Raw genomic sequence first — 27,392 nt, forward strand, 5'->3', positions numbered from 1 at the left:
AGGTTGATATTTCTAAATTCAGGAGAAGGGGTCCTAGAAAACTATTTAAATTACAATATTTAATTTTTCCGCAAATGTGCTTATTTTAATGTGTTAAGCATAATTTGAACAAACCGATAATATATTTAATTTAGCAGCATCTGATTTTTTTTAGTGACATGAAGCATTTCATTTTTAGTATTCATATTAGCCACCCAGAATGATATTCATTTTAATTTTAGTTTTCTGTAATTATATTCTTCCAGTTTTTCTTACATATACTTTGATATGTCTAACACAAAAACTGATTATAAAATTAGGATTTTCTTTACTCTTATAATATACAACTTCAAAATATTTTACAAGAATACAATGAAAATTTTCAGTTTATTATGCTAAGATAAAAAGACTTTTACTTATATCCTACTTTAACTGAGCATTTTAACCAAGTAGTATTATTTTATGCAATGGTAACATGGATTTCCACAAAGATTTTGATTATTTAGAAGGATAAATATCTAGTGGAACAGCCTATGATTGATCCCATCATCCTTAGCCGACTTAAATGATTGATGGATTCCAGTTTATAATTTAATGTGGCAAATTTCTGTTGCCCATAGATATCGGGAGATTGCATTAGCTTTTCCATCGAGAACCAGGGGCAACTACAAATCCAGGAAACCAGAATTAACCTGAATTTTCTAAGTATTAACATGTCCACTCAGAAATTTATCTTGATTGTCCTGAAACATTTATGCAGGGTTTTGCCTCATTGTGTATACAGAGTTCTTTTCCTCACCCACTAAAACAAGGAGAACACCATTTTCTCACAAAGCCTTTTGAAAAATCAATACTTCATTTCAAAAATTGCTTTTCTTTGGTGTTTTGTTGTGGAAACTTCTAAGTATATGTAAAAATAAAATAATGGTAAAATCACCCTGACCTATCCATTAGGCAGGTTCTACAATATTAGATATTGTAGATACACAATATTGCCAATATTAGGCCAAACTTATTCACCTACTCTTATAAACACTTTAAAACAAAAACTTTTATTTTTAAAAAATAATTATAGACTCACTAGAAGTTTTAAAACAAAAGCCCCTAGAATACAAAGAGATCCTATGAGCAATAGAAATATTTTGCATGATTATAGTTAACTCTCAAAATCAGAGAACTTCCATGGCCAAGAGAGTTTTTACTTTCCACCAATTTCTCAGCTTCCGTGTGAGTGTGAATGTGGGTGCTTGGGGCTCTTTTACCAGCACCACAGGGCACACTACTCTGTTCTCCCTTACAGTAGCTGGGGGGCCCCACTCTTCTCCCTGGCCAACAGTTCTTAACCCTCAAACCTCTATTCCATTCTTCATCTCTATGGTTTTGTTCATGAACTTGATACAAATAGTCATGTGATATACTTTTTTTTTTCATTTAGTCGAATGAAAAAAAACAGCTACTCACTGAGGGACACTTGGCCAGCTTCAGTGTCTGGCGACAGCAAGCAGAGCTCACAAAACCCATGTCATGCAGTTGTTTATATGAGCACATGACTTTCCTTCTCTGGCACAAATGCTCAAGCCTGCATCTGAAGAGCTACTGAACTCTTTTGCAACATGACAGTGGTGTTCTCCACCCCATCAACCCCGTGTTAGCCATCCAAGTCCTTGGACGCCTCACCAGCATTCACTGTTACCGTTTTCCCTTGTAGTCATTCTGACAGCTGTGCAGGGACTATCCTGTCAGTTTCTATTCTCCAACATTCTATTGGTGGTGAGCTGAAAATTTCATTTTTTTTTAATTTGAATGACCCCACCCAATTCATCCCTGATCTTTAAATTGGAATTTTTTATAATGCTGCTCTCAAAAATTAATCATGGTATGGTTTGCCTGTGGGCTGTCTCCCCAGTCTCCTGTGTTAATGCAGGAAGGTGCAGAGTTGGAGTCACGGTGCTGTGAGAGCTGGGACCCACTCAGTCCATCTGTTTGAATGGACTGAGTGGTAACTACAGGCAGGGGACATGGCGAGGGGACGGGCCACTGGGTGTGGTGGGGGGGCTACCTTCCCTGCTCACCCTGCCCCCATACCTCTGCGTCCTTGCCGCCATGGCTGCCACAATGGGAGTGCCTTTCCTCCGTGGGGCCCTCCGCCATGACCTTCTTCCCCATCTCAGGCCCAGAGCAATGGATTTGGCCTTCTATAGACTGAGACTCCTAATGCTGTGAGCCAAAATAAACCTTTCCTACTCCAAGTTACTCTTGTCACGTATGTTGGTCACAGCAATGCAGAGGTGACTAACACAGTTCCGTTTGGGATAGGTGATTATTCATTGTTGACAGGAAGTTCAGGTAATTCTTTTGTATAATTCTATTTATTCGTATATTATGTACTTATTTGTGAAATATTTTGGTGTTTTCCTACATTTCTGATTAGAAAGTGATGTGTGTTTCATGGAGAAAAGCATGCAATAGCTGGAGAAAGAAGAAAAGAAGGAACAACAAAAAATTATGTTTGAAATTTCATCTTCCAGAAATAATCCCATAGGCAAACTCACACACATATTTACTCTCCCAAAATTGAAATTATACTGTACCTGATCCTTTGCCCACTGCTTTTTAAAATTAAACTTTGCTAAGTTGGTCAAGGCCAGCCAGAAGGCCTGGTAGCTAATGGCAAATTTTTGCTTTTCAGGTTTCCTTATTATCGTTTTGCATTTCCCTTGGCAAGGGCTCTGCTGTGGCCTTGGTCCTTCCTCTGAGGACTCACCTGAGCTGCCCATCTAAAGGAGTCTTCAGATCGCATTCCATCCCTCTCACCCTGACGAACTCACCATTCAGAGTCCCCTCACCTCCAGAGGTGAGGTGAGATTCTGCTGACGGGTAGGATCTCCTGGATGTATTTCTACACTACTCATACTAATAATTAGCTCACACTGAATGGTGGTGGGGTGCTATGCACCATTCCCAATGATTCACGTGTTTTCTTTCCTTTTCTAGCTCTTGCAGAAGATTGTTATTAAGATTTCCACTGCTTTATGAAATTCATTTGAAAAAAGGAGAGTCCCAGCCAAAGCAATGTTCAGTGAGAAAAGTGAAGCAGGAGGGAACACAATTCCAGACTTAAATGATACCCCAGAGCTATAATAACAGCAGCATAGTATAGGCAGTCACCAAAACAGAAGTAGACCAATGGTACAGAATAGAAGACACAGAGACAAACCCACATAAGTACAGTTATCTCATATAAGATGCCAGAAAAATTCACTGGAGAAAAGATAACCTGTTCAACAAATGATTCTGGGAAAACTGGAAATCCACATGTAAGAGAATGAAATTAGACTCCTATCTCTCACCCTGCACAAAACTCAACTCAAAGTGGGCCAAAGACATAGGCATTAGACAGAGACCCTGCACCCACTAGAAGAAAAGTCAGAGCCCCAATATCCATCATGTTAGCTTAGGAACTGACTTTCTCAACGAGACTCCTGAAGTGCAAGAAGGAAAATCGTGAGTAAAAAAATGGGATGATGTCAAACTAAAAAGCTTCTTTGCAGCAAAGGAAATGATCAAGAATGTAAAGAGAGAGCGTACAGAATTGGAGAAAGTTTTTGCCACCTGCGCCTTAGATACAGCATCAATCTCCAGGGTATATAAAGAACTCAGAAAGCCTAACAATAAAAAAAAATGACCCAATCAATAAATGGGCAAAGGAACTGAACAGACACTTCACAGAAAAAATACTATCAGTCAACAAATATATGAAAAAATGTTCAACACCACTAGCAATAAGAGAAACGCAAATCAAAACTACACTGAGATTTCATCTCATTCCAGTCAGAATGGCAATTATCTAGAATACAAGTAACAGTAAATGTTGGTGAGGATGTGGGGAAAAGGTACACTTATACATTTCTGGTGGGACTGCAAATTGGTGCAACCATTATGGAAGCAACTTGGAGATTCCTCAGAAAACCTTTAATTGAACCACCATTTGACTCAGTTATCGTACTCTTTAGCGTATATCCAAAGGATTTAAAATCAATGTACTACAGTGATGCAGCCACCTCAATACTTATAGCAGCTCAATTCACAATAGCTAAACTATGGAACCAACCTTGATGCCCTTCAACAAATGAATGGATAAAGAAAATGTTGTGTATATACACAGTGGAATATTATTCAGCATAAAGAAGAATTAAATTACAACATTTGCTGGAAAATGGATAGAACTGGAGAATATCATATTAAGTGAAATAAGCCATCCCAAAAAACCAAAGGCTGAATATTCCCTCATATGTGGACGCTGAACTACAGTAAGTGGGGCGGGGGGCGGGAGGAGGAGTGGAAATTCACTGGATTGGACGAGGGAATTGGAGGAAGAGAGGAGGACAGGAATACGAAAGACTATAGAATGAATTAGACACAATTTTCAATGTTCATATATGAATATATGACCAGTGTAACTCCACATCAACTACAACCACAAAAATGGGAAATTATACACCATATATATATATATATATATATATATAATGTCCAAATACATTCTACTGTTATGTGTAACTAAAAAGAACAAATAAAAAGGGGATGGCTAATCAGGTTCCAGGATCTGCTTGGCGATTGCTGTCCTGAACCATCCAGAGTCAGGTCCACTTGTCCATGCTAGAAGCCAGACATCTGGGATCAAAGCTGTGACTCGTTTTTCTACCAGAGGAACCCACCACTGGCTGCCATCGGTGTGGGCTCTCTGCACAATGGCCTTGGTGGGGCTGCACCTGAGAAGTCTGCAGACTCCTGCCACGCCCAGGGACAGTTAGGGGGCTTCCCATGCACCTCTGGGTTCTGGGGAACTGAGGTCTGCTCTTTGAAACACAGAGGTGCCACTTTGACCCTGGCACCTTCTGTGCACATCTGGACAGCACTGCTGGACTTGAATTGCCCCTCCCCTAGCCCTGCCCTTAGTCAGGCTTTCTCTGTCTCTTAAATTCTACATCCACCTTGTGTCCTGGCCCCACACGGCACACTTCGACCCTCAGATCCCAGCTGTGGCTCAGCATCAGACCTTGTCTCTTTCAAGCTATACCCACTCACTGTATGACGATGACTAAGCTAATTCAAACAGAAAGAATTATTTTTCATGCAGATATATCATAGTTTGGATATGTCATAAAGGCTATGTTTCTAATTCTTTAACCCTAAGGAGAAATCTCAAAATCAGGAATTTTCATGCCCTGGAATGGAAGCAGGTGGGACGATTTTTGACAAGCTGACACTGGACCATTCTCACAGTTCCTTAGCACAGAGTGAGCCTGGTGCCTGGATGCACAGAGCAGTCTCCTTACATAACACGCACAAGCACGGGGAAGGATGATGTTCAAGAGCAATGGTGGCAGGTGGGTGACCTTATGCATTTCACACATTTCTGCACTTCCTTTCTGGGCTTTTCAGCATATGGTCATTTTATCAAACGACTTGTTCACCCAATGAGAAACACCCTGTGAGCACCTGAAACTTTCAGCCAGGAGCTCGTAGGTGACAAAGCCTTAGGACTATGCAATCAGCCCACATTTCGTGTACAGAAGAGGCCCGCCATTGTTTTTGGAATTTAGGCGTCTGAAAGTGGCTTAAGACATGTGGTTCCCAAGGAAATGTGCTATTTTTAAGGTGAATTTGATAAGAGGTGATGAGGCTATTCCTGGCTGTGCTCTGTTCTGCAATGCCCGGTACCCACCCTGCAGAGCAGGGCTGTGCACATCACCTGGGCTGCAGCAGGCAGGACCCAGAGGCTGAGCTGGGAGGAGTGTAACTGGGACAGGACACACTGGCGGGGAGGCTTCCTGATGGTCCAAGCTAGGGAGGGTTAGCCTGACCCAGATTCTTGATAAAAGAAGTGTAAAGGACGAACTGGGAGAAAGAGCGAGAGGTAGAATCACAAATGGTTTGTTTGTAGGGCAAAGAGATAAAGGGACCAAGAGTGGCAGAGGAGCTTCAAGCAAGAAGCCTGCTAAGATGTAACAATGATTAAAAAAAAAAGAAGAAAAAACAATCCTCTAGGAATATAATACACAGCAGATTTGCAGAAGTAAGTAAAGAGAAACTTTATTTTGAGTCTATTGTGACCACCTTGGGGAACGTGGAGATCAAGACATTATTCTGGCCCTGGGGCTTAGAGGAGAGACTGGAGCTGGAAATGTGGATCAGGGAGCAAAGTAGAGCTCAGTAACTATGATCATTATTTGCACAGCACTTCCTGTGTGTAAGACATGATTCTTGTTTCCTTAAACATGGTAACTGATTTTGTTATCACAGTAGCCTATGAAGCAGGTCTTATTAACATTGTAAATTTACCAATAACAAGAGACACATGGAGTCCGAGTGCCTGGCCTAAAATCCCATTCTCATAGACAGGCAGAGGCGACCGTGATCCTAAGCATGCTCTTGGGCACTACGGCACACAAGGCAATTTTGGCACCAGCAATTTCTCCCCAGACTTCTAGAGTGATGTGCTTTCTACCCTCTGCAGCCTGTGGAAACCCAGCGGAGTTGCTCCATTCCTGTTGGCATGTCCTGTACAGGAGAAAGTGCTGAGTTGGAGCTAGCAGGTATAAAAGTTCAGGGTGGGCCTTATGGAACACTCATGTTGGATGACTGGGGAGAGCACAAGGAATGAGTTGAGAAGGAAAGGAAATACATCCTCAGAAAAGTGTCTACCCTGGGTCCCAGGGACTGAGAGAGCCCAGCAGGACAGGTGGCTTCACCAGCCAGTGTTGTTGGGAGATGAAAGAAGGGTGTGGCAGCAGGAAGGACCTGAACACAGAGTTGGGAAGGGGCAGAGGGCCTGAAGGCCCAGATGTTATCAGATGGATTTGTGCTGAGTGAATCAGGAAAGGCTACTGCCAGGAGGAAGCCCAGGTGCAGTTAAGAAGGACTAATTCTGAAAGTGGGCATGCTTAGGACACAGCATTGGCAGTGCAGGCAGGGGGAAGAGAGGGCCCCAGGGCTGCTGGAGATGAATTCCCCAGCCTTTGTGACCCGAGCTGGTTTAAAATGGAGAAATGAAGTGGGGCTGGGCAGGGAGAGGAACCCTATTTATTGCCAACCTCATTAGCACCACTAATCGTTATAAACAGATAATTTGCAAGGAGATGAAAGAATCCAAATTCATGTTGCCAATACTAAATATTTAACTAATGAAAAATATAGGTTCTGAATTGGCTGTGGAAATCTCAAATGAGTTAAATTTTAAATCCTCTGTGCCCTGGAGACGATGTTTCAATTCCTGATTTGCCAGATGGGGTGTGAGTCACAGCACAGGAAATAACACTGGATTTCAAGTTATTCTGCTTACACAAAGGATACGGACCTCTTGAAACCAGTCACCGTGTGCATGAAACCAAAACCCAAAGGGAGGCAATTAGGAGGGCTGTGCTCTGCCGAGCAGACCCAGCTCGGAGCAGAAGCCGGCCCGCGCTGCTGCAGGAGCCCCTCGGCAGGATCCAGGAGCCTGACAGCGGAAATGTGCTCCTCCCCGCAGGATGCGGCTGCCACACACAAAGCCCATCAGCGACACTGATGTAACTGCGGACTCCTCCGCAGGGGAGGGAGGGGGGCTGTCAATGCCGCGGGTTCTCCTGCCCCCCCCCCTTTTCCTTATTTCTTCTCTGGAAGCACATGTGCTAGACTAGATGAGCCCCTTGGAGTCGCAGTCCTCAGGACAAGGGGCGTGTGAAGTCGTGAGTGCGGAGTGGAGAGTTGGCCCCCAGCTGTGAGGACCGGGCTGTCAGCTAAGGCGGGCGCCAGTGCTGCGCTGCCGGCTCTCCCTCCTCCTCCAGCATCTTGAGTCCCTGTCCCCTGGGCTGGTTTCTCCCTCGGCTGCGCCCCCGAGGAAGCCTCCCTGTCCCCTAAGAAGAGTCCAGCTCCAGGACTGGTCTTCCCGGCGGCGGCGCTGGCTTCCCCTCCTGGACCTCGCCGCCCCTCTCCACCCAGCCCCGCGCCCTTTCCCTCTCCGACAGCTGCCTGACCCTCTGCCCTGCCAATGGCACAGTCCTGTCGAGGCGCAGACCTGCCTTGGCTGGCCCAACCCGGCGGCCTGGCTTCCCTGAGATTTGGGGGTCACCCCCCCAGAGGAGGGGGCGTGTTTTGCAGGGCGCTCCCGCCCCGCTCGCTTGGCCCCTGCTTCACCGACTGACTTCTGCTCCAGTTCCCTCCTTCCACCCCTCTCCGTCCCCTCTTCCCTACCTTCCAGGAGTGTTTCCTCCTCCCCCAGCCCAGCAGGGATCCCGTGCCCTGCTCTAGAAGGGACCCTCACCGCAGCGCATGGCCTGCACTGCTCCTGAGGGGTCTCTTTGGTCCTCTCCAAGTTTCCCTAACAGTGACACCATTTTTTTTTTAATATTTATTTTTTAGTTCTCGGCGGACACAACATCTTTGTTGGTATGTGGTGCTGAGGATCGAACCCGGGCCGCCCGCATGCCAGGCGAGCGCGCTACCGCCTGAGCCACATTCCCAGCCCCAAGTAGTGACACCATTTTTAAGTTGAGAGGTCTTTATGAAAATTTTGTGTTTCTACAAATTCCGGGCCGCACTTCTACCTGCGCCTGTTGAAGAGCTCCCTTCTGCTTGGATCATGGCTCCCCCACGGTTCCCGCTGAGGGCCTCGCTGTGTGCAGTGGAACTGGGCCCCACAGAGCCTGCACCACCACCATTGTGGCCAGGGCTTGCTCAGAATCAAATCCTTGTCATCAGACACTTAGAAGAAATTTATGTGTGATGAATAATATATCAGGTCTGGCTAGTGAAAATTGTTATTAAATGAGCATGAAGCAGAATGTTCCAATAATCCTTTTTTCCTTTATTGAGCATTGCAACATATCCTTTCTCTAGTTAAATACAAAAATGATGACTTTATCAAGAATCATAAGCAATATGAGATATTTCAAAAATCCTATTTGAACATGACTTTTGACTTTAATAAAATAATTTATTTTTACAGCAATTTTAGGCCCATGGCAAAATGCAGTAGAAGTATAGAGAGATCCCATACACACCATGGGCTCCCCACATGGACATGGCCCTCCAGAGTGGTCCATTTGCCACAACTGATGACCCCACACGGACACAGTCTTTTCATCCAAAGTCCGTACTGTGCAGTAAGGCTCACCCCTGGTGCTGTTTATACTAGAAGTTTGGACGAATATATGGACTCACCATTTTCTGCCCTAAAAATCCTGGGGCCCAGCCTGTTCCTCCTTCTTCCCTCCTAACGTTTGTTTAGCAACCACTGTTGCCTTTACTGTCTGCATAGTTTTGCCTTTGCACAACATTATAAAGTTAGAATCACACAGCACGCCGTCTTTTCAGATTGACTGTCTCACTTAGTAATATGCATTTATTCTTCCTCGGTGTCTTTTCATGACTGGGAAACTCATTTCCTTTTAGCATGAATGATGGTACATTATCAGGATACACACAGTTTGTTTAGCCATTTACCTACTGAAAGACGCTTTGGTTGTTTCCAAGGTTTTGACAATTGTGAGTTAAGCCGACAGAGACGATTGTTTATAGGTTTTTGTGTGGGTATATATTTTCCACCCATTTGAATAAATACTGAAGAAGACAATTGCTGAGTCACATGACCTTATTCTTCCTTGTTTTCCTTTTGTCCCCAGGCTGTGGAAGGGCAGGCAGCAGGCAGGCGGGAGCTATGGGTGTCTTCCTGATGGTAAAAAGGAACCTACAGCAGAGGGAGGGAGGTGGCCTGAGGAGAGCATGTCTCCCTAACATGGCATCATTCACAGTGAGAACACAATGGATTTTTCTGCTACAATGCAAAGCACAACAGTGAAAGCAGCGCTGGTGAAACTTCAGACTGGTGTGTTCAATGACAGTCATCATTAATTTTTAAAAATTGATTTCTTATTTCAATAATCTCCTTGTTGACCACCTAAGGAGTCATTGCTTGGGACCAGAAGGAATCAGGCAAATGAATCATCCCACATCTAAGTGAGACGCTCTACTTGGCCCATTTTTGTCTTTATAAAACGTGAAGGTTTCTAAGCAATGATTCCTGGTCCTGTGTTCCCTTTACTACCTAGTGGTACATAGGAAAGCCCTTTCCTCCATTTTTGGTCTCACAGCAAAGTTTTCCTTTCAGCAATTGTGGCTACTCTTTGCCCTCCCTTTATACGCTCAGGTTTCTTATTGGTTGGATTTCTGAAAAAGGACAGGGGACGTTAATGGATGTTTAGTTCTAGGAAGAGTGTATCTGATGGCACCTGATAAGTCTCATGCTGATATGTTTTTAAAATGGTATTTAAAATCATGATAAGCTCTAGGAACACAAAGTACATCATTAAAGAGCTGAGATCTGATAGTAAGAAGTTTTACCTGATAAAAACAAAGAGTAGTTATATTTTCCATCACCTCTGAGGATTTGTACACATTGCCCTGTCTTCACTTAAAATGATGAAATTTATATGGCTTCTGTTGGTGTCAGAGCATCTTGGCATTCTCAGAAGGAAGCCGGCAGGTAGAAAACTCCAATGCTTAGATAAAATCTTTGGAAAGAGTGTTTCATTATTTAGCTTTTACTCTGAGTTGAATAAATACTGTCATAATTGTAAAGAAGTTTACATTCCAACAGTTGATGGTCTGATCTAAGTACGCCCTCTCACAGATCGGCAGTGGGCGGGACATCAAAAGCCTTTATTTACTGGTGAGGAACCTGAACCCCAGGAAATGAGGGGCTTTACCCCAGTCACCCTTTAACCATGAAAGCCAGGGACAGAGCCCATGTTCTCACTGGTACTTGATGCAAATCCAAAGACTATGGAAGAGCTTCTGTTGATATTTCCCAACGTGCATAACTAATATCAGCATCCATCCAATTTGTTTAGTGACTGACATCTAGGAACTGTACTGAGGCCTAAATGCATGTCACAGGCTGCAGCGGGACAGGAAGTCACACTGGCCCTGAGCTCAGATGCCAATGAGAATGATCCTCAGCACTGAGATTCCCTAGAGGACGCCCACTATTACTTAATTTGCAAAGTGGTGACTGCATCTTCTGAGGTGAAGACAGACTAAAAGAATATGAGTGTGTTTTTGAAGTCGCTGGGATTTATTTATTGCTCAAGGATAAGTGACCAAGAAAGCAGAAAAGAGACATTTAAAATAGTCTTTTAAGAAAAAGTTTTAACATTTGTTTTGGTTAAGAAAACCTCACAAGCACTTTCCACGCACCGCTTTGTAGTCTTTTTTGCTTACTTATTTTCAGTGACCTCTGTTCACATTTATTTTGACCTTGGTTCAACATCAAGGTTTGTTCCTCTTAAGAGGACATTTCCAAGCAGAGATGATGTTTCCATATTCCTATTTGTGTTGAGAATTATTTTTCAGGTTGTCCCCACCACATTATCAACATGGCAGAGGCTCTACCACTCTCTCTGGGTCTCTCCGACTCCCTGCCCTATTGTACAAATTCAAAAGCCAAAGCCATGGGGAAAGATCTGGCCAAGGAAAATGTTGCGCATTTCTAAGAAAAAAAAATCTAATGTTGATTTCCTACTAGACACCATGTTAGGAAAACAGATAAAAAGCACATCCTATGTCAGAAAACAACCCAGTTTTGAGTGAAAAAGCAGATAGTGACCTGACCATCCTTCTCTGGTGGCCTGTAGCCAGTTTTAGAGCAGCTAAGAGAGACAGAAAGGGCACTTTTCTGGGCCTGAGGGGACCAGACACAGCAGAGGCAGAGCTTGAGCTGAGTCTCCACTCAGCAAGTGTGACCAGAATGCAGCCCCAGGACAAGTAGTCCCCAGGACAAGCAGACCCCAGAGACCAGGGCTGCCTCCAAATCTGCTTCCATTGGGAGTGGAGAGGATACAGGCTGAGGCTAGGTGGACACAAGTGCCCCTGACCTTCAGGAAATGCATCCTGAGAAGCACCAGGTTCCTCTAGTCCCCCAGGGGAATGACAGGAACGTTGGTCAGAGGAGGAAGACGGCAAGAGGTGAAGCTAAGCAGGAAGACACCACTTTGGAAAGCTCCCTTGAACCGAGGGCAGTTCATAAGGAAGAGCTGTTTTGACAATCCTCTCTGGAACTTATAAATTAAAAATTCCCAAGTTATTCAAACAGTGCAAAAATATATACATGGAGAAAAAATAAAAGCCCAGGGTTCAATTTTAAATTTTGGTGTATGACATAAGTGGTGCTTCACTGCAAAGGAAGGGGCTAAGGAATACTGGCTGCTAGGCCAATCCATTGTTCCTGTAAATTCTATAATACTTTTAGAGCATTTGGGGGAAACACTGAGAAGAAACTGCAGAGTTCCTGTGGGTACGTGACTTGTGCTTGCCAGCCTAGCTCCCCCATCAGTGACATTCTTATTAGCCTAGTGCATGGTGATAATCGATGACCTCTGGATGATGGTTGTTCAGACAGAAAACCCAAAACATAATCCGGGGAAGAGAAATATGGTAGGTTGGATTTCATTAAAATCAAAACTTCTGCTCTGCCAAGATATTCTTAACGAATTAAAAGACAGGTCTCTGACTGAGAAAATATTTTCCAAACAAATAGCCGATAAAGGACGGTATATAAAACCCCAGAGAACTCAACAATATGTAAACAAATCCTCAGTTACAATCTGGGCAACTAAGATCTTAATAGATGCTTCTCCAAAGAAGATACGCAGATGGGGAAGCAAACATGAATTATTTTTAAACTTGGAGCTCTTTAACATCTAGAAACAATGAATTATAAATTTGATAGAAAACTTTAAAATTAAAATGTAAATATAAAAAGAGAAGAAGAGTTGTTTTGTTTGTGCACAGAGAAAAGTCTTTTTGAACTTAAACATAAAAGAATACATAATAAAGCAAAAGGTTGATAACAATTTAGAAGAAAAAAACCACTTTCATCAGAGAACACATTAGTATTCTAGTCCTTGCCCCTGTGATAACTGGGCTCCAAGGCTGTGGTGTGGGAAGATCTGCAGAGTTCTACAAGCAGATTTTTTTTTTTTTTCCGTTGAAGCAAAAGTAAGCATAAGTCCCTTGTGCTTAAGAAAATCCTTCCCAAACCACTTCTGCCATTTCTCTGACATCCTTTCTTTACATGTGAACTGAAGTCTTGTATTTTGGAACCAAACCAAATGTTTAATTAAAAAGTGAAATGAATATTCCTTTATATCTCACTTCTTTCATCCCAAGCCCAAAGAGGCAGGAGTGGGAGGGTGACAAGATGATAAATTAAAAAGCAAGAAGCCCAGACATCTCCAGGGATCCACAACCCCCACTTACCCCGCAGCAGCTCATCTGTACACCCCTCCCCAGAGGCCTATGGAGGGACTGCAGTTGGGATGCAGCCACCGGGTTATGACTCTTTACATAACACCCAATTATTCTTCCAAATTTAACACACATCTCAAAATTCTGAGGCCTGGCACCTACCTCTCATGTTATGGGCTAGCAATTGACACCCAAGATATTATCTGTGCTAGGAGTAGGTGAGCTCAGGCCTAATATGCTTACCTTTTTTTTTTCCAGGCCTTTTGTTCTATAAAAGATGTTTCCGGGCATCAACTTCAGTTTCTGCCAGAGAAACACCGAATTCTGTGGTTAAGGAAAGCAGTAATCTATTCTTCAGCTAGCAAATCCCACCTTAGATTTTGACACGTGCTCTCTTTTGCAATGCACATGTTATGGGTCTAAAGCTAATTGTATGTGGTATGAACATATACATATTAAACTAGAAACTGATGATGAAAATTCACTGGAAGTTTTTAATGTGATTTTAATTCTTCTCTTTCCTCCTATTTCTCAAGGCAAAATTATTCTTAATATTTTTCTTTTAAAGATTTCTTACAGACTGTATTAAATTTTGCCTTTAAATGTAAGAACATCTCTGAGTAATGGCAGTATAATCTAATCATGGGTATTAGAGGGAAATATATGACCCTGAGGTTATCTCAACATAATACTGTTTTTAAAAAAGGAATCATTTGGCTCAGGAAGGGCCATCTTTTTAATACTGCAGTATGGGCCTCCAGACCACCTTTAAAATGCAGATCACAAAGTTAAAATATGCTGCCTTGTGTTCAACTCTCCACCTAAAAGACCAAAACTCAGAGGATTTTTTTTTTCTTCAAAGGGATCAAAACAAAAAAGCTTGCTGCAAAATAAAGACCAAAACACTGGATTGAGCCCAGAGTGTCATATTTATTGTTAACATCTTTACAAGTAGAAATAATTTTTTTCTTTTTTTAAAAAATTAGATCTAACCAAATTAGTTTCTGTAAAATTATAGTCTTCTCTTTAAATAGAAGAAAATAATTATATATGAATTGGAAATGCCATTGTATTAATCAAAACTATCATTGACATGAAGTAATTAAACTTGGGTGAGATCATGCTGATTTGCATAAATATTCACATCTAATGTCATGTATGAATCAGATTATTATAAAAGAAAATAAACTCATTGCTCAGATGCAGAAAAGAGTTTTTAAAAAAGCTTCAAGAAATACTTCTTTACCTTTATATTGAACTTCCAAATCTCTGTTCTATAGAAAAACACTGCACATGCTCAGGAGGTAGAAAGGACGAGAAACCTTCCACTCCTTTACATGCAAATTTTGTTGCCAACTAGGTAAAAAACTAAGAAATAATGTGTGCTTTTTTCCCTTTTTATTTGCTCTATCCACTGCCCAGTGTTTACTGGGTATATTCTACACATTTTGAAAACACAGTTTGAAGGATGCCTGTGAGATGGAAGGAAACGTGGCTCTCACCCCTGTTCCCCTCCTTCCTGCCTGCCCTCCCCCCCCCACACTCGCCTCCGCCCCCAGGCTCTTCCCAACACCTCAATAGATTTAGAAATCAGGCAGTAACTGCCCTGCTCCTCTCTTATTTCACATTTAAATGTTTTCCTTAGCCTGGCAAATATGGGCTTTGACCCTGTCTTTCCAGTGTTTTCTGTGCAGCTGAGCCCATCCAAGGTCTATCCAACAGGTCAATTTTGCTAGTTCATGACTTCAAGTTAAAGTAAAGATCAAGGCTGAGTTTCTTTGCTTTCTGCTGTAACTGAAAATCATCCACAAGCTGCTGAAGGCTCTCTGATGACCCAGAGAAATGCAAAATCTAAAGTTTAAACAAACACAAAGTTTATATTTTGCCTGGTTCCATAACACAAAAGAAAACAACAAAGGGAACCATCTCTCTGAATTTTTAGCATTATCTAATTACCAACTGATAAACTCACAATGCATAATACGTATGTGTAAAAGAACTGTTAGGTTCTGTCAGACACCATGCGGCCAGGGCAGACTCACAGACTGACCGTCAAAGCTCTGTGTGTGACAAAGGAAGGCCCTGGCCTGGGTCCTGGGAGGAGGCCTCCCAGTTCTCGAAACATTCTGCCTGATGTGAGTGTCGGTCTGGGGCCCAAGGCCTGACCGTGCTGTACCAGATAATGTACGACACCGGAGCAGCTTTTGGCAAATGTCTGGCTGTATGCATGAGGCCCGGGCCCTACTGCGTCAGCTCAGCCTTTCAGCGGCTGGATTAGCTGTGGACAGGTGTCCGCTGCAAGACACCCAGGTAACTGATTTCCAATGAAATGATGGACACCAATGCTTGGGCGAGCTTTCTTGATTGGGAAGACATCATGGGTGCTGTCTGACTTCGTTGCCGTTTGTAGGACTCTGGTTGAGAGGGCAACGGGAAGCCCTGGGCTTTACCATATGTGCCCTTCTCTTTGCTGCGCCCTTTAATCTGCACCTGGGCCACAGCCATGCATACAGTAGCGCCTCTGAGCACTGAGAGTCCAGCGCAGAGTCCTGGAGACTGAGGGGAGTCCTGGGGGCCCCAACACATACGGACCTGCATGAGGACAGGCAGGGACCACACAAGGAGACACCAGGGAAGATGTCCCAGAGAAGATGTGTGGTGGACCTTGATGAAGGAGGCAAGGGGCCCTCAGTCCTGAGTATGTACAGTGACAAAGAGGGTGCTTCACCTGTCATATCCATCACATCATCTAGTCTTCCTAAGGATTCTTGGATGTGGGGGCTATGATGTACCTCCAATTACTAATGAGAATTCACAGAGATTGAAGGAGTGGAAAGGAGATTCCAAGCTCTGCCCATTAGCCCCAAAGTCCACTTTGTTTCTTAACAAAGGCCCAGGGGCATGATCTTATGTGACCTATGAGAACACTGTAAACATCTAGGACAGGGTACAGAACAGCGTGGCAGGAGAAGATGCTGTTGGAAAAAGAAAGAATTTTCTTTTGCTTGTCACATTGTGAAGTTTCCACTTCCCTCTGTTCGTAATGCAGGAACATGGATGGTGAAAGAGCAAGAATTCTTCTGTTCCTCGTCAAGAATCTTCTAAACTGAGAAGCAAAAAAGATAAGTGTCTGATAATGTGATGTAACTGAGAGTGAGATGCTCCGGACAGGACAGAGGCATCCTTGCAGAGGTTCCGGAGGGGACATGAGCCTGCGCAGAGGGCTCCTGCAGATAGGGAGCCCTCAGCCAGGGGGCACGGAAGCAAGGAGCAGTGACATGTCGGGGGACAGTAAAGGACCAGGTGTCCCAAAGCAGGCACAGAGGCTGATCTCAATGTAACTACGCTTGTTCCTGGGCAAGAGACAGGAAAGGCTCAGTCTCTTGCCCTTGGGCAGCTCTTCCTCGGGCTGCGGAAGACTGGTACTGAGCAGAACCACTCAACCTGGATCCCTATGGGAAAAGGGCTGGGAAGCGAGGGCTGGGAACTTTGGGAAAAGACACTACTGAATAGGTAGGAAAACAAGGAAGTCTGTCTGGGTCCCACCAGGTGTCTGACCCCCAGCTCAGGCTCAAGGGCAGGAGGGTTAGATTTCCAGCCCTGACATTTACAAAGCTATCATCCAGAGGACTTATCTTAGGAGGGTCTATTTTTCTCATTTGTAAAATAGAAACACTGTTATTTACCAATTCACATTTAAAAACCTGTTATATGATAGTAGCTGGCATATAGTTCATTGTTGCTATGGTTACATATAAAAATAAACAAGATTTAAATAAAATCCAAATATTTGACCAAGGGATAGAAGGTACATGTTGTGGGGAGAGAAGAATCACAGTTACAATGTGAGGGTCCTGGGAGAGATCATACCATGCCAGGAATTCTGAACTCTTAACTTTTATTTTTCATTTCTTTTCTGTTTTGAGAAATTATGCCATTATACAAATAAATGCAATATGAATTTCTAAACCATTTTGCTGAGACATGACCAACATACCAAAAGCTACACATTTCATATACACAATGGGATAAAATTTTGAATGGATAATAATAATGGATAATGATGATTTTTGAACAGGTAATAATCTAGGAATTATCTGTACTTTTTTCTACAGTCATTATAAATTGGACTGTATTTTTCAGTGATGGACCCCATGAGTCTCATTATATATATTGCCTTACTTTTAAGTTTTACTATTAATTTTAATTATACCCCCAAATAGCATGTCTGGTTTATAATTTTTAAAAGTATATTACTTTTATCATTAAAAGTTTGTGGGACTTTGGTAACATTATAGATGATGTAATTTTAGATTTCTTAAAATACAAAGGTGAAATGACCTGCAATAAATGTCTTGGCTTATTAAGCAATTTTTGGTTTTCCTGGTTTCCTAAGCATTTTCATTTCCTTCATATAGATCATTAATGGGATGGTTATAATCTTAAATGGTTTAGAAGTCAACATTCCAGAACTCTTACAATCAGGAACCAGCTGAAGTGGGGTGATGGCTTACACCATAGAAATGCACTTGACGTAAAGGAGTTTCAAATTTCTGATGTGCTTTACAACTCAAGAAAGAAAAGTGCTAAAAACCCTGGTAAACTGTAATGATTTTGTTTAAGTTTAATTCAACCTTAACTTTTAAAACTTTACTTGCATAATTTTCTGAAGGGGAAATGAAAGCCACTACAACAGAAAGTTTGATTCCAATCAATACACATTGACATTCGGACACAAGAGGAGCAGCAAGTCCTGCCTCTGTGCTCTTGAACTTTAAGTCTGGAGGAGAAAGAGCAGTCAGCACTCCCGAGCCTCACACTGGCTGGCGGTGGCTGGCTCTGAAACATTAGCCACTACAAGGGTTCAGTGTAGCGGGAGTCAATAGATCCCTATTTCCAGCCATAGGCTGGACCTCATAATGCATGTGGATACGTTTTCTTTTTGCAGTGCAGAGGGTGGAAGTGCTCCACCCCTGAGCTGACCCTAGCCCACGACCTGATGTACATTCAAAATTCCAGATTCAAAACACATAAAGTGTCTGGATAAAATATGTTTCAACTTATAACCTAGTTTATAGAATAGTGAGTGAGAAATCAATGTAATTATTGGAATGGTAATTTTAAGGATGGAAGTATGAGGAAAACACTTTGATGACATATTTACTAAGGAAGTCCCAACAGTGAGAGGAGTTCATTATTTAAAGCTATCTTTGTATGGTATTGAGCAAATATGCACTCACCAACACAGGCACAATCAGCTGTTGAAATAAATATTTTTTTGTTTCCATAATAAATACTCAATTGTGTAATTAAACTTAAAAGATAACAGTGGGCTTGCCTTGTTCGATTTTGAGTCAGTTTCCTCAATGAAAGTTTGGACCTAAAATATGAAACTTGATTTCTTCTTAGGTCATTCAGGTCTTACTTTCAGAGATATACCTAATATTTTTTTAAAAAATGTATTACAAACCTAATTTAAAAAACACAGTCATGAGCACAACACTATAGGTGCCTCCTGTTCAACAAGTTATTCTGCTTTAGAGCACACTTACTATTTTTCAATCTCAGCACATACAAAATATTTGACTATATCCTTTGATTGAAACATAAAAAATGATATTGATTGTAGATGATTGTAGATTGTAGATTGTAGATGATGCTTCTTGTAAATGATCTGTCTTAAATATCATACTTCAAATACACACACACACACACACACACACACACACACATATTATTTTTTGTTGTTTTTGGTACTAGGGATTGAACTCAGGGGCACTCTACCACTAAGCCACATTTTTAGCTCTTATTTTTGTTTTGTTTTTTTGTATTTCATTGATACAGGTTCTCACTGAGTTGCTTAGTGCCTCACCATTGCTGAGGCTGGCTTTGAACTCATGATTCTCCTGCCTTGGCCTCCCAAGTTGCTGGGATAACAGGCGTGTGCCACCATGCCTGGCTCAAATATATTTTTAAGCTTACAAAATACAACACATGTTTTCTATATGTCCAACTATGGTATCAGAAAATGTTGAAAATATCTACTGTATCAATGTAAGGTATATCTTTTTAATCAAGATGAATTTATGAAAAACTTCTTAGAGGGTATAACTTAATATTTGAAACTGTTTTGGATCTCACAGCCATCGTCAAAAAATAAAACAAATTATTTCAATGCAAGCTAGAATCATTGAGGCTTGGTTGGAAGTGTCTAGTGATCAATAACTCAATTTCTTCCCTTGCTTTTGCATATTGCTATACCTAAACTATTTCTTATTTATTTTTAATTGACACACAATAATTGTGGATATAGAAGGGGTATAGTGTGATATTTTGATATACAATGTATAATGATCAGATTTGAATAATTAACATGTCCATAAACCCAAACATTTATTATTTTTTTCTGATGACAACATTCAAAAACCCTCTTCTATTTTTTTTTTCAATAGATATCATTAACCACAGTCTCCCTACTGTGTGCTAGAGCACTAGAATTCACTCTTTCTATAGCTTCGCACCTGTAATCCCCCTCCCCTTACCCCTCCCATCACTTTTCCCACCATTCAACTCTCCACCTCTATGGGATCAACTTCTCAGATTTCACAGATTAGTGAGATCATGCAGTATTTGTCTTTCAGGCCTAGTTTTTTCTACTCAGCATTATATGCTAGAGGAATATCTATGTTGCTGTAAAGAACAGTTTCATTGTTTTTATGGCTGAATAGTATTTGTGTGTGTGTGTGTGTATTTGTGTGTGTGTGTGTACCAGATTTTCTTTACTCATCCTCGTCCATCAGTTGACACTGAGATTAATTCTTGGCTACCATGACTAGAGCTGTAATAATCATAGTAGTGCAGATGTTTCTTTAACATACTGATTTCATCTCCTTTAGTTATATGCCTGGCATCTGGATTGCTGGATCATGTTAATTCTATTTTTAGTTTTCTGAGGCCCTCCATAATGCCTTCCATGAGGGTTGTACTAAATTACATTTTTTGCTTTATCAATAAGCGTTTATTCTTCTCCAAGGATGAACAGTTTAATAAGAATTTCCCTGTTACGCCATCCTTGCTAGCATTTGTAATTTCTTGTTGTTTTGTTAATAATAACTCTAACGAGGTGAGATAATATCTCATTGTGGTTTTCATTTTAATTTCCCTCATGAGCAGTGATGTCGAGCATTTTTTAACATACCTGTTAAAAATGTGTGTTCTGCCATCTTGTTTGAGAAATGTGTGTTCTGACATCCATCTGTTTCCATTGCTGTGTGAAGAACTGCATCTCCTTGCAGAGGGGATGGAGCAGACAACACAAGTCCCCTGCCTGTCCTAAAAAGGGGTTGTCCCTATAGCCCTTTGCAATTATTAAAATCACTAACGATACCGCCTCCTGACATGTTTAGCTCTTCTAGAACAATGGAGCAAAGGAGAGAGAGGAATACATCGTTGCCTGTCAAATTTAAAATCTGGATCCCAGACTGAAACAGAAGCTCCAAAAAGTGAGTGAACCCTTCAGATGGCACCAGGGGAAGCAGAGCTCTGGACAAAACGAGTCCTGCCGTTCTCCCTTCATAACAGGAATTCATGTCCTACATTCCCAGGCAGTGCTCATTTGCCACTTTCCTTGAAATGCCCTCGTATTTTCTTTTCTTTTTTGCTTTATCAATAAGCATATAGTCCTCTCCAGGGATGAACTCAGGTCAAATATCTCCATCCAGCTTTCTTTCGCTTCAACCCCCCTTACCCAGTTCTCTCCCTCTGGGAGGCCAGTCTCTGCCATTGGCTTCACATCTCATGCCCGCATCATGGGCGAGGTGTGTGTGTAGGTCTGGCTTCTTCAGCCCCGAATTCCTTGAAGCTAGGAGGTGTCCCACTCACAACATCCAGCATCAGGGGTTTGGACAGTCCTGCACCTCCACAACAACTTTGTTTTCTTTACTGACTTTAATTTTGATATGCTACTTAGAAACGGTGCCTTGTTCATACTTACTGTGGAGCTACTGTTCTTGTTCTTCTTCATCAAAATTTTTAAAAAGACAAAGCAAACATTTTTGATCACTCACTAAGTCAACCAAGGTATGTTTATGTTGCAATATGAATTTAACAAATAGTCATTGTTCCTTGTCTCGTGCCTCAGAAAATACAGCAGCCCAGTTGAGACAAAGAGAGAGGGAAGGCGTGCACATCCTGCTCTCAAGTGCTGCTCCTTTGGACACGCTCAAGTTCATGGATGCCTTTCTCTGATGGCATTTAGGACAGAACAAAATACTTTGGTCCAAACACAAAGTGCAAGATCACTGTGTCCACACTGTGATCTAGAGTGTGGACTCTGTGATCTTAGTGAGTTTTTAGCAGCTGCCTCTGCTGCTCCTAGAATCAGCTGGGCAGGTCTCATCTTCTTCCAGACCCACACCTGTTCACTAGATTACAACTGCGGTTCATAAATTAACTAAAATATGCCACACTCATCAGAAGGGATGGACGACATCATCTAAGATTTCAACACGGAAGCACTTCTGTTAGGCAAGGTTGATATTTAGAAATGCAATGACTACTTCCTATGCAGGGTTCCTCTGTCAGAAGTATAAGGCATTCTTCACAGAAAGTTAACAAGCAAATATGGTTGCTTATGTTTTCCCTCCATTAGAGTCCTTTTTATCTCACCAAATTGGAAATTTTGTGTTTTATTTAGTGAGGGTTGTCACAGTTTTCTGAAATACAAATTAAGACAAATTATCTGATAAAGGACCTGTGGGCACAATATTTGAACTTGGAACCATCCGGGAACATGGTGAAGGATGTTCTCAGTAGAGCTCAAGAGGGACACGAGACTTTAAGAGGAGAGATTGGAAGAGTTGAACGAGGGTAGGGAATAAGTTTCTGGCCCCAACACTTCAAGTTCAGCACTGGGACCTGCATCCGTATCCGGCTGGCATTTCATCTTGTGCCTTAGATGCTCATTCCTACAAGGAGCCTGACATTTTCATGTTCGTAACAATGGCTTTGTTGGAGATGTTTTAGAGCAATCAAAATGCACTTTGCTGATCAGTGTTGAAAAGAGATGCTTTTAAAAAGCCCAGGGAGGAGCTGAAGAAAATAAGCATAATAATAACCTCATTTTATTTTAGAAACTGCTAAAAAAAAAAAGAAAGAAAAAAAGAAACTGTTAAAAATTTCTGAAGGGAAATACTGTCTCCTTTAATGCAATAAAATAGACCGAAATTAACCGGAAAATAATGGAGATTGATTCCCTTCAAGAGTAGTTCTTTCCTGACTTGTTCAACCAACCAAGACAGAAAACACACACCCCACACCTTCATCAGTATTCAGACACAGTTTCCCCCATTTTTCTTTGTGGTAGATGAAGGAGAGAGAGAACTTGGTGGGGTGGATGGGAAAGAAAGCCATTCAGTCAGCGCACTGCCTGCCTCTGGGCAGGTACCCTGAAGAAGGTCTGGGTCTGCAGGGAGCTGTGTTCTTTTGGGAAATGAATCTGTGCTCAGTTGAAACATTTAATTTATGAAACATAGATATTTGAAAATTTAAATATTTTAGGACTCATAAATTACTTTGGGGGAGGAGGGGTAGAGCCTTGGAGAGATAAACAACGTCCAGTCTTTGTGGACGATGGTCTCCTGAGTATAATTCTTCCTTTCATGGATACAAATTTCCTATGCCATCAAAGCCGTGAAGAAGCTGATGATAAAATAAACTATTCTGGACTTGCACTCTCTGTGGCATAGAAGTGCAACACACAGGTGTGCACCTCCTGGTTTCCCTCCAACTGTCGACCACGGTCTTCAACATATAAGTGTATTTTTTTCATGCAGAAAATGTAAAGAGGAAATTAAATTAGATTAAAAGCTGCAAATGTGTATTATCCTGCCTTAAAAATAAATGTATTATTTAATTGATCAAATAAATTTTAATATATTATAAGCAAGCTGATCATTCAAAGAGTAAGAACTCTAAAATACTCCTTTGATATCTGAAGAGCATCAAACCATCTAACACGTTTAGAATGATCTTTCCTACAGCAGTGAATAGAGCTCAGGCAATTCTGGGCATGCTATTGATTCTCCACTTGAAACCTGTGGAGTTGGGAATTCTGCATCCAATATCATCAGGTCAGGCTTATAGATTTATACTGGAATCCTTAAATGGACTCACCTGGAAGAAATCCACTGGCAACAGAGACAACCATCGAGACCCTCTGCTGGGTCAATTAATACAAGTGTTCCTCTAATGAGTCAAGAGGTATTTAGAAGCTCAGGGATCAATTAATTTGTTAGTCAACAAACAATTTAGGTCAGTAACTAGAGCATGTAAGTGGACAGTGATTCCTTTTAGAATACAAATCAGATCCAGGCAACCTCAAAAAGTATGTCTGTGCAATGTTGGGGGTCTCATTAATGGCATTTCTGACAGGGAAACTGAGTAAAAAAATATTAGTTAAAATAATCACTCAACCCATCCCATTGTTCCACAACCTGGACCAAGAATAAAGTTCTTTACGTTGACATGACTTCAGCATGTGCTCCAACCGATTCTTGCTCAGAAAAGCCAGGTTACAAAGTAATAGCCTCACGGTTTCCTTCAGGAATGATTCCAAACCATCAGACCACCCAGAGCCCTGTCAACCCATTGCTCTCTTACCAAATTAGTGTGGTGTTTGATACTTGCTTCAAGGTGTTTGCTTCTCTGGGTCCTGAAATCCTAAACTACAGAATCACAAACTTGGCCTGATCTCCTTGGATCTCCATCTGAAATCATTTCAGTCCAGACCTCAAAAGCCCACAGAAACCCATGCTGCCCCGGGCCTCCCTTTGGAAGGACGGGGGACTGGGCTGCAGGCTCTGCCTTCCTGGAGGTGGTGACCAGAGCTGTGGCCAGCAGCGGCGGACTCTAGGAGTCTGACCACAGGGACCTTAATGCTCCCCTCCAGGTGACTGATGTCTGGACAGGCCCCTTCCTGGCTCCTAGGCCACTGGACTTCCTGTTTTAGAACCTTTGATTGGGAACCCTGTGATTGTGATTCCTTTCTCTACCTGTCAGAGATGGACCTCTCCCCCCACCCCCTCTAGCCAGGGACGAAGACAAGGCCCCTGGCTCCCAGGTCCTCTGGGGGGTGAGGCCTCTCCTCAGGAGGCAACTTGCTCCAAGTCCTGAGGGAAGGACAGTCCGGGGCTGAGGAGGACGGTGCGGTCTTCCTCACCAGCTCCAGATCCCCGCCTCCGGACGGCTGAGGGGACCTCCCGGTGGGAGCTGGCCTCGCCCCTCGCCCCTCGTCCTCCAGCAGCAGGCCTGAGTCACCTCATCCCAGCTTGTCCACCTCATTGGGTGCAGTGTTTCTGTGTCACTGTCTATCAGGGACCTGTCAGTCGACATGCACTTTCTCACACGAAAAATGAACATTTTAATAGACACAAGCACTTTTTGAAAAACTGAAGCGTGCTCACTGAAATGAACATTGGGGTTCTAAAATGTGGCTTTTATTTCTAGTTGGAGCTTTTTGTTTTCCCTTAGGGCATTCTACAAAACCTCATTAATTACATAATCTGATAAGGAAACATTTGGAAATAATTTGAAACACAGATATTTTGAATAAAATTATTTACAATATAACATCTCTAGCAAGGTAAAGAGCAGAGGTGTGATTCTATATGTGATAAAATCATTGGCTATTATTTAAATTATTTGCTATTATTTATAAGGTGCTTAATAAAATACAGGTACCATGCTTGTATTAATTCATTTAATGTTCACAAAACAGTAGGAGGGTGGTGGAACTGTGATTTCATAATACAGTCTTTAAAAAACCAAAACAAGATAAAATAATCAAAGAGGAAACAGGACTTTCACAAGGTCATATGAAAGAGTCCAACAGAGTTTGACTTTCTAGTCTGTTCAATTCACATACTTTCTTCACCTTTTCTCCCTTATAGCTAGATGCTTCTGTTTATTTTTTATATTTGATTAGGCTTTCCTTTTGCTTGACTGAGAAATATTTAAAAACTCAGCCAGTTTATGTTTTCACTAAAATCTCAGACTGGTACCATTTTGTTGCAAAAAAAGTCACTGTTACATAACTCTGTTCTACAGTTATTAAGTATTAAAATTATGAACTTGAGAAATACACAGGATCTTTAGAAACCAATGTGTTCAAATCCTAAAATAAAATAATTTCTGACTGTTTTCATCAGAATTACAGTTCAGAAGTATCTTCAGAGCTTCACCATGCAGAGCAGCTGAGAAAGCAGGAGAATGAAACTTCTTCACATGAAAGTCACTTTTTAATTCAAATGAGTTACTAGTGCCCACGGGCAGACTTGCCATGCTGCTCAGCCTCCCTTAGAAGGAGCTGTCCACATCTGTCCCTGGCACCACGTGAGGACTGGCCACCCCTGGCTCCTCTCTCCCTGCCCAGGCCCCCATGACTTCAAAGCCTCCTGGACATTTGAAGTATCTGAATCAGCAACTGGAAGTTTCAAGACAACTAACAAAAACCCACGACCTGACTTTTGAAAACCAGAACTCCTGGCCCCGTGTCTCTTAGCTTTTTATGGTGATCTTGCCTCCTTGTCTCCCTCTGTCACAGTCCTCTTACTGTCATTAAGGACACACCAAGGCTACCCGCACCTCCTCTATCTTCAGACATCCTCACCATGTTAACCTACCGACCAAGGAGACTCAGTTCCCTCCAGAGCTCCCTCCTCCCCAGGGACGTTCTTTATAGATAAGTTTGTCACTGGCACATACTCTGGGTGTCCCTTTCATTATCATGACTGCTTGCATTTGGTGATCAGAGCTGTTAAACGGCTCATTTCTAAACTGGATTAAAGTGCTAGGTTGGGTTTTAAGTGAGGTCTCCTGAGAAGATGCAGACAGCTTGGATGCGGTGGAGCAGATGATCTCTGATGGAACCCATCTCCAGTCCAGTCCCCACCTGGGCTCCCATGGTCTCAGACAAAACAAGGTCAGACCATGAAAGGTGACAGCCATGTATTAGGAACTTGTCTGTCACTGTTTTTAAATTGAAGAGGATTATTTTTCAAGAACTCAGAGGAGAAAATTAGCAAAACATAAAAAAGATATAAACTGTGTTTTGAAAATCCCCCAATTCTTTCTATTCTAATGTTTCCCCTCTCTGGAAGTTTTGCCTCCATAAAAGTGCTTCAGATGCCCAGGGTGAGAGCGGTTCTCAGGTAGACAGGTCACTTAAGAAATTTCTGGCTTAATGTAGGGGAGGGAAACACATGCTTCAAAGGACCCAATCAGTGGAGGGATTATTTTCTATAACATGGAGACAAGCCTAATGACCAAACCAGTTTATTAGCAGCTGGCTTGTTTGGGCAGCACTCCCGGTGGTATGAAATCCCTTTCTATGTGAGGACACTGAGCCCAGCAAGATTAGGCACATGGACTAAGGTCATCCAGCTAGTAAGTGGGGGGCTGAGGTGGAAGGAGGCACCCTAAACCTCTGGATAACAACACTGATGTTCCCTCTCAAGTCACTCTTCTACCAAGTCATTCACTGTCAAAAACATTGTAGTACAGCTGCCCCACAGTATTTTAACCCAAATTTGTTCATTAGTAAAACTCCAAATTACTACATGTCATGCTTGTTTGGGATCTCTGTAAAATACCTTAATATGCTTAATACTAAATGTCTGTTTAACTTTTATTCTGGTCTAAAATGCAATATTGCAGAGCGTGACTAGAGACAATATGTGGCCAGGTCAACTCCAAGCTTTAATGAAATGCATTTGCTAAAAACAGTATTCCCATTAAATCCCTAATTTCAAGCAAATGTGCTGTAGAATCTTTCTCATAGCTACTGGTTAGTATTTCAACCGATCCTACTATATTCTGAAAAAAAAAAAAAAAACAGTTTAAGACAAAGCAGACTCATGGGGCAGCATTGATCATGGCTTGATGTGGCCACCACCCTGTGAGCTTCTGGAAAGACGGGGACCTGAGCGCGGGCGTCCTTGACCACACAAAGCGTTCTGAAGCAGGAGTCCTTCTGCTCTCTGAGCCTGAAGATTTTGTCTTTTAAGATTTAATTTTAACCCAGCCTGAGCTATCACAGCAGAATTGATTCTAAGAGTTTGGTGTGATTT

General features: G+C 42.1%; 1 protein-coding gene across 3 annotated transcripts in view; it reads right to left on the minus strand.

Annotated features, from left to right (window-relative positions):
• Nalf1 (NALCN channel auxiliary factor 1) overlaps positions 1-27,392 on the minus strand; it is a 552,008-nt gene that overhangs the window by 201,442 nt on the left and 323,174 nt on the right. The window contains exon 2 of one of the 3 annotated variants that reach the window (XM_078016326.1): positions 14,831-16,372. The exons of the other annotated variants lie outside the window; for them this stretch is intronic. Within the exon in view, the coding sequence (XP_077872452.1) occupies positions 16,124-16,372 (249 nt within the window). The 3' untranslated portion in view covers positions 14,831-16,123. Of the gene's footprint in view, positions 1-14,830; positions 16,373-27,392 lie in introns of those variants that run through there. 3 annotated transcript variants of the gene reach the window in all.

Source organism: Ictidomys tridecemlineatus, chromosome 6, assembly GCF_052094955.1.
Source record: "Ictidomys tridecemlineatus isolate mIctTri1 chromosome 6, mIctTri1.hap1, whole genome shotgun sequence".
NCBI lineage: Eukaryota > Metazoa > Chordata > Mammalia > Rodentia > Sciuridae > Ictidomys > Ictidomys tridecemlineatus.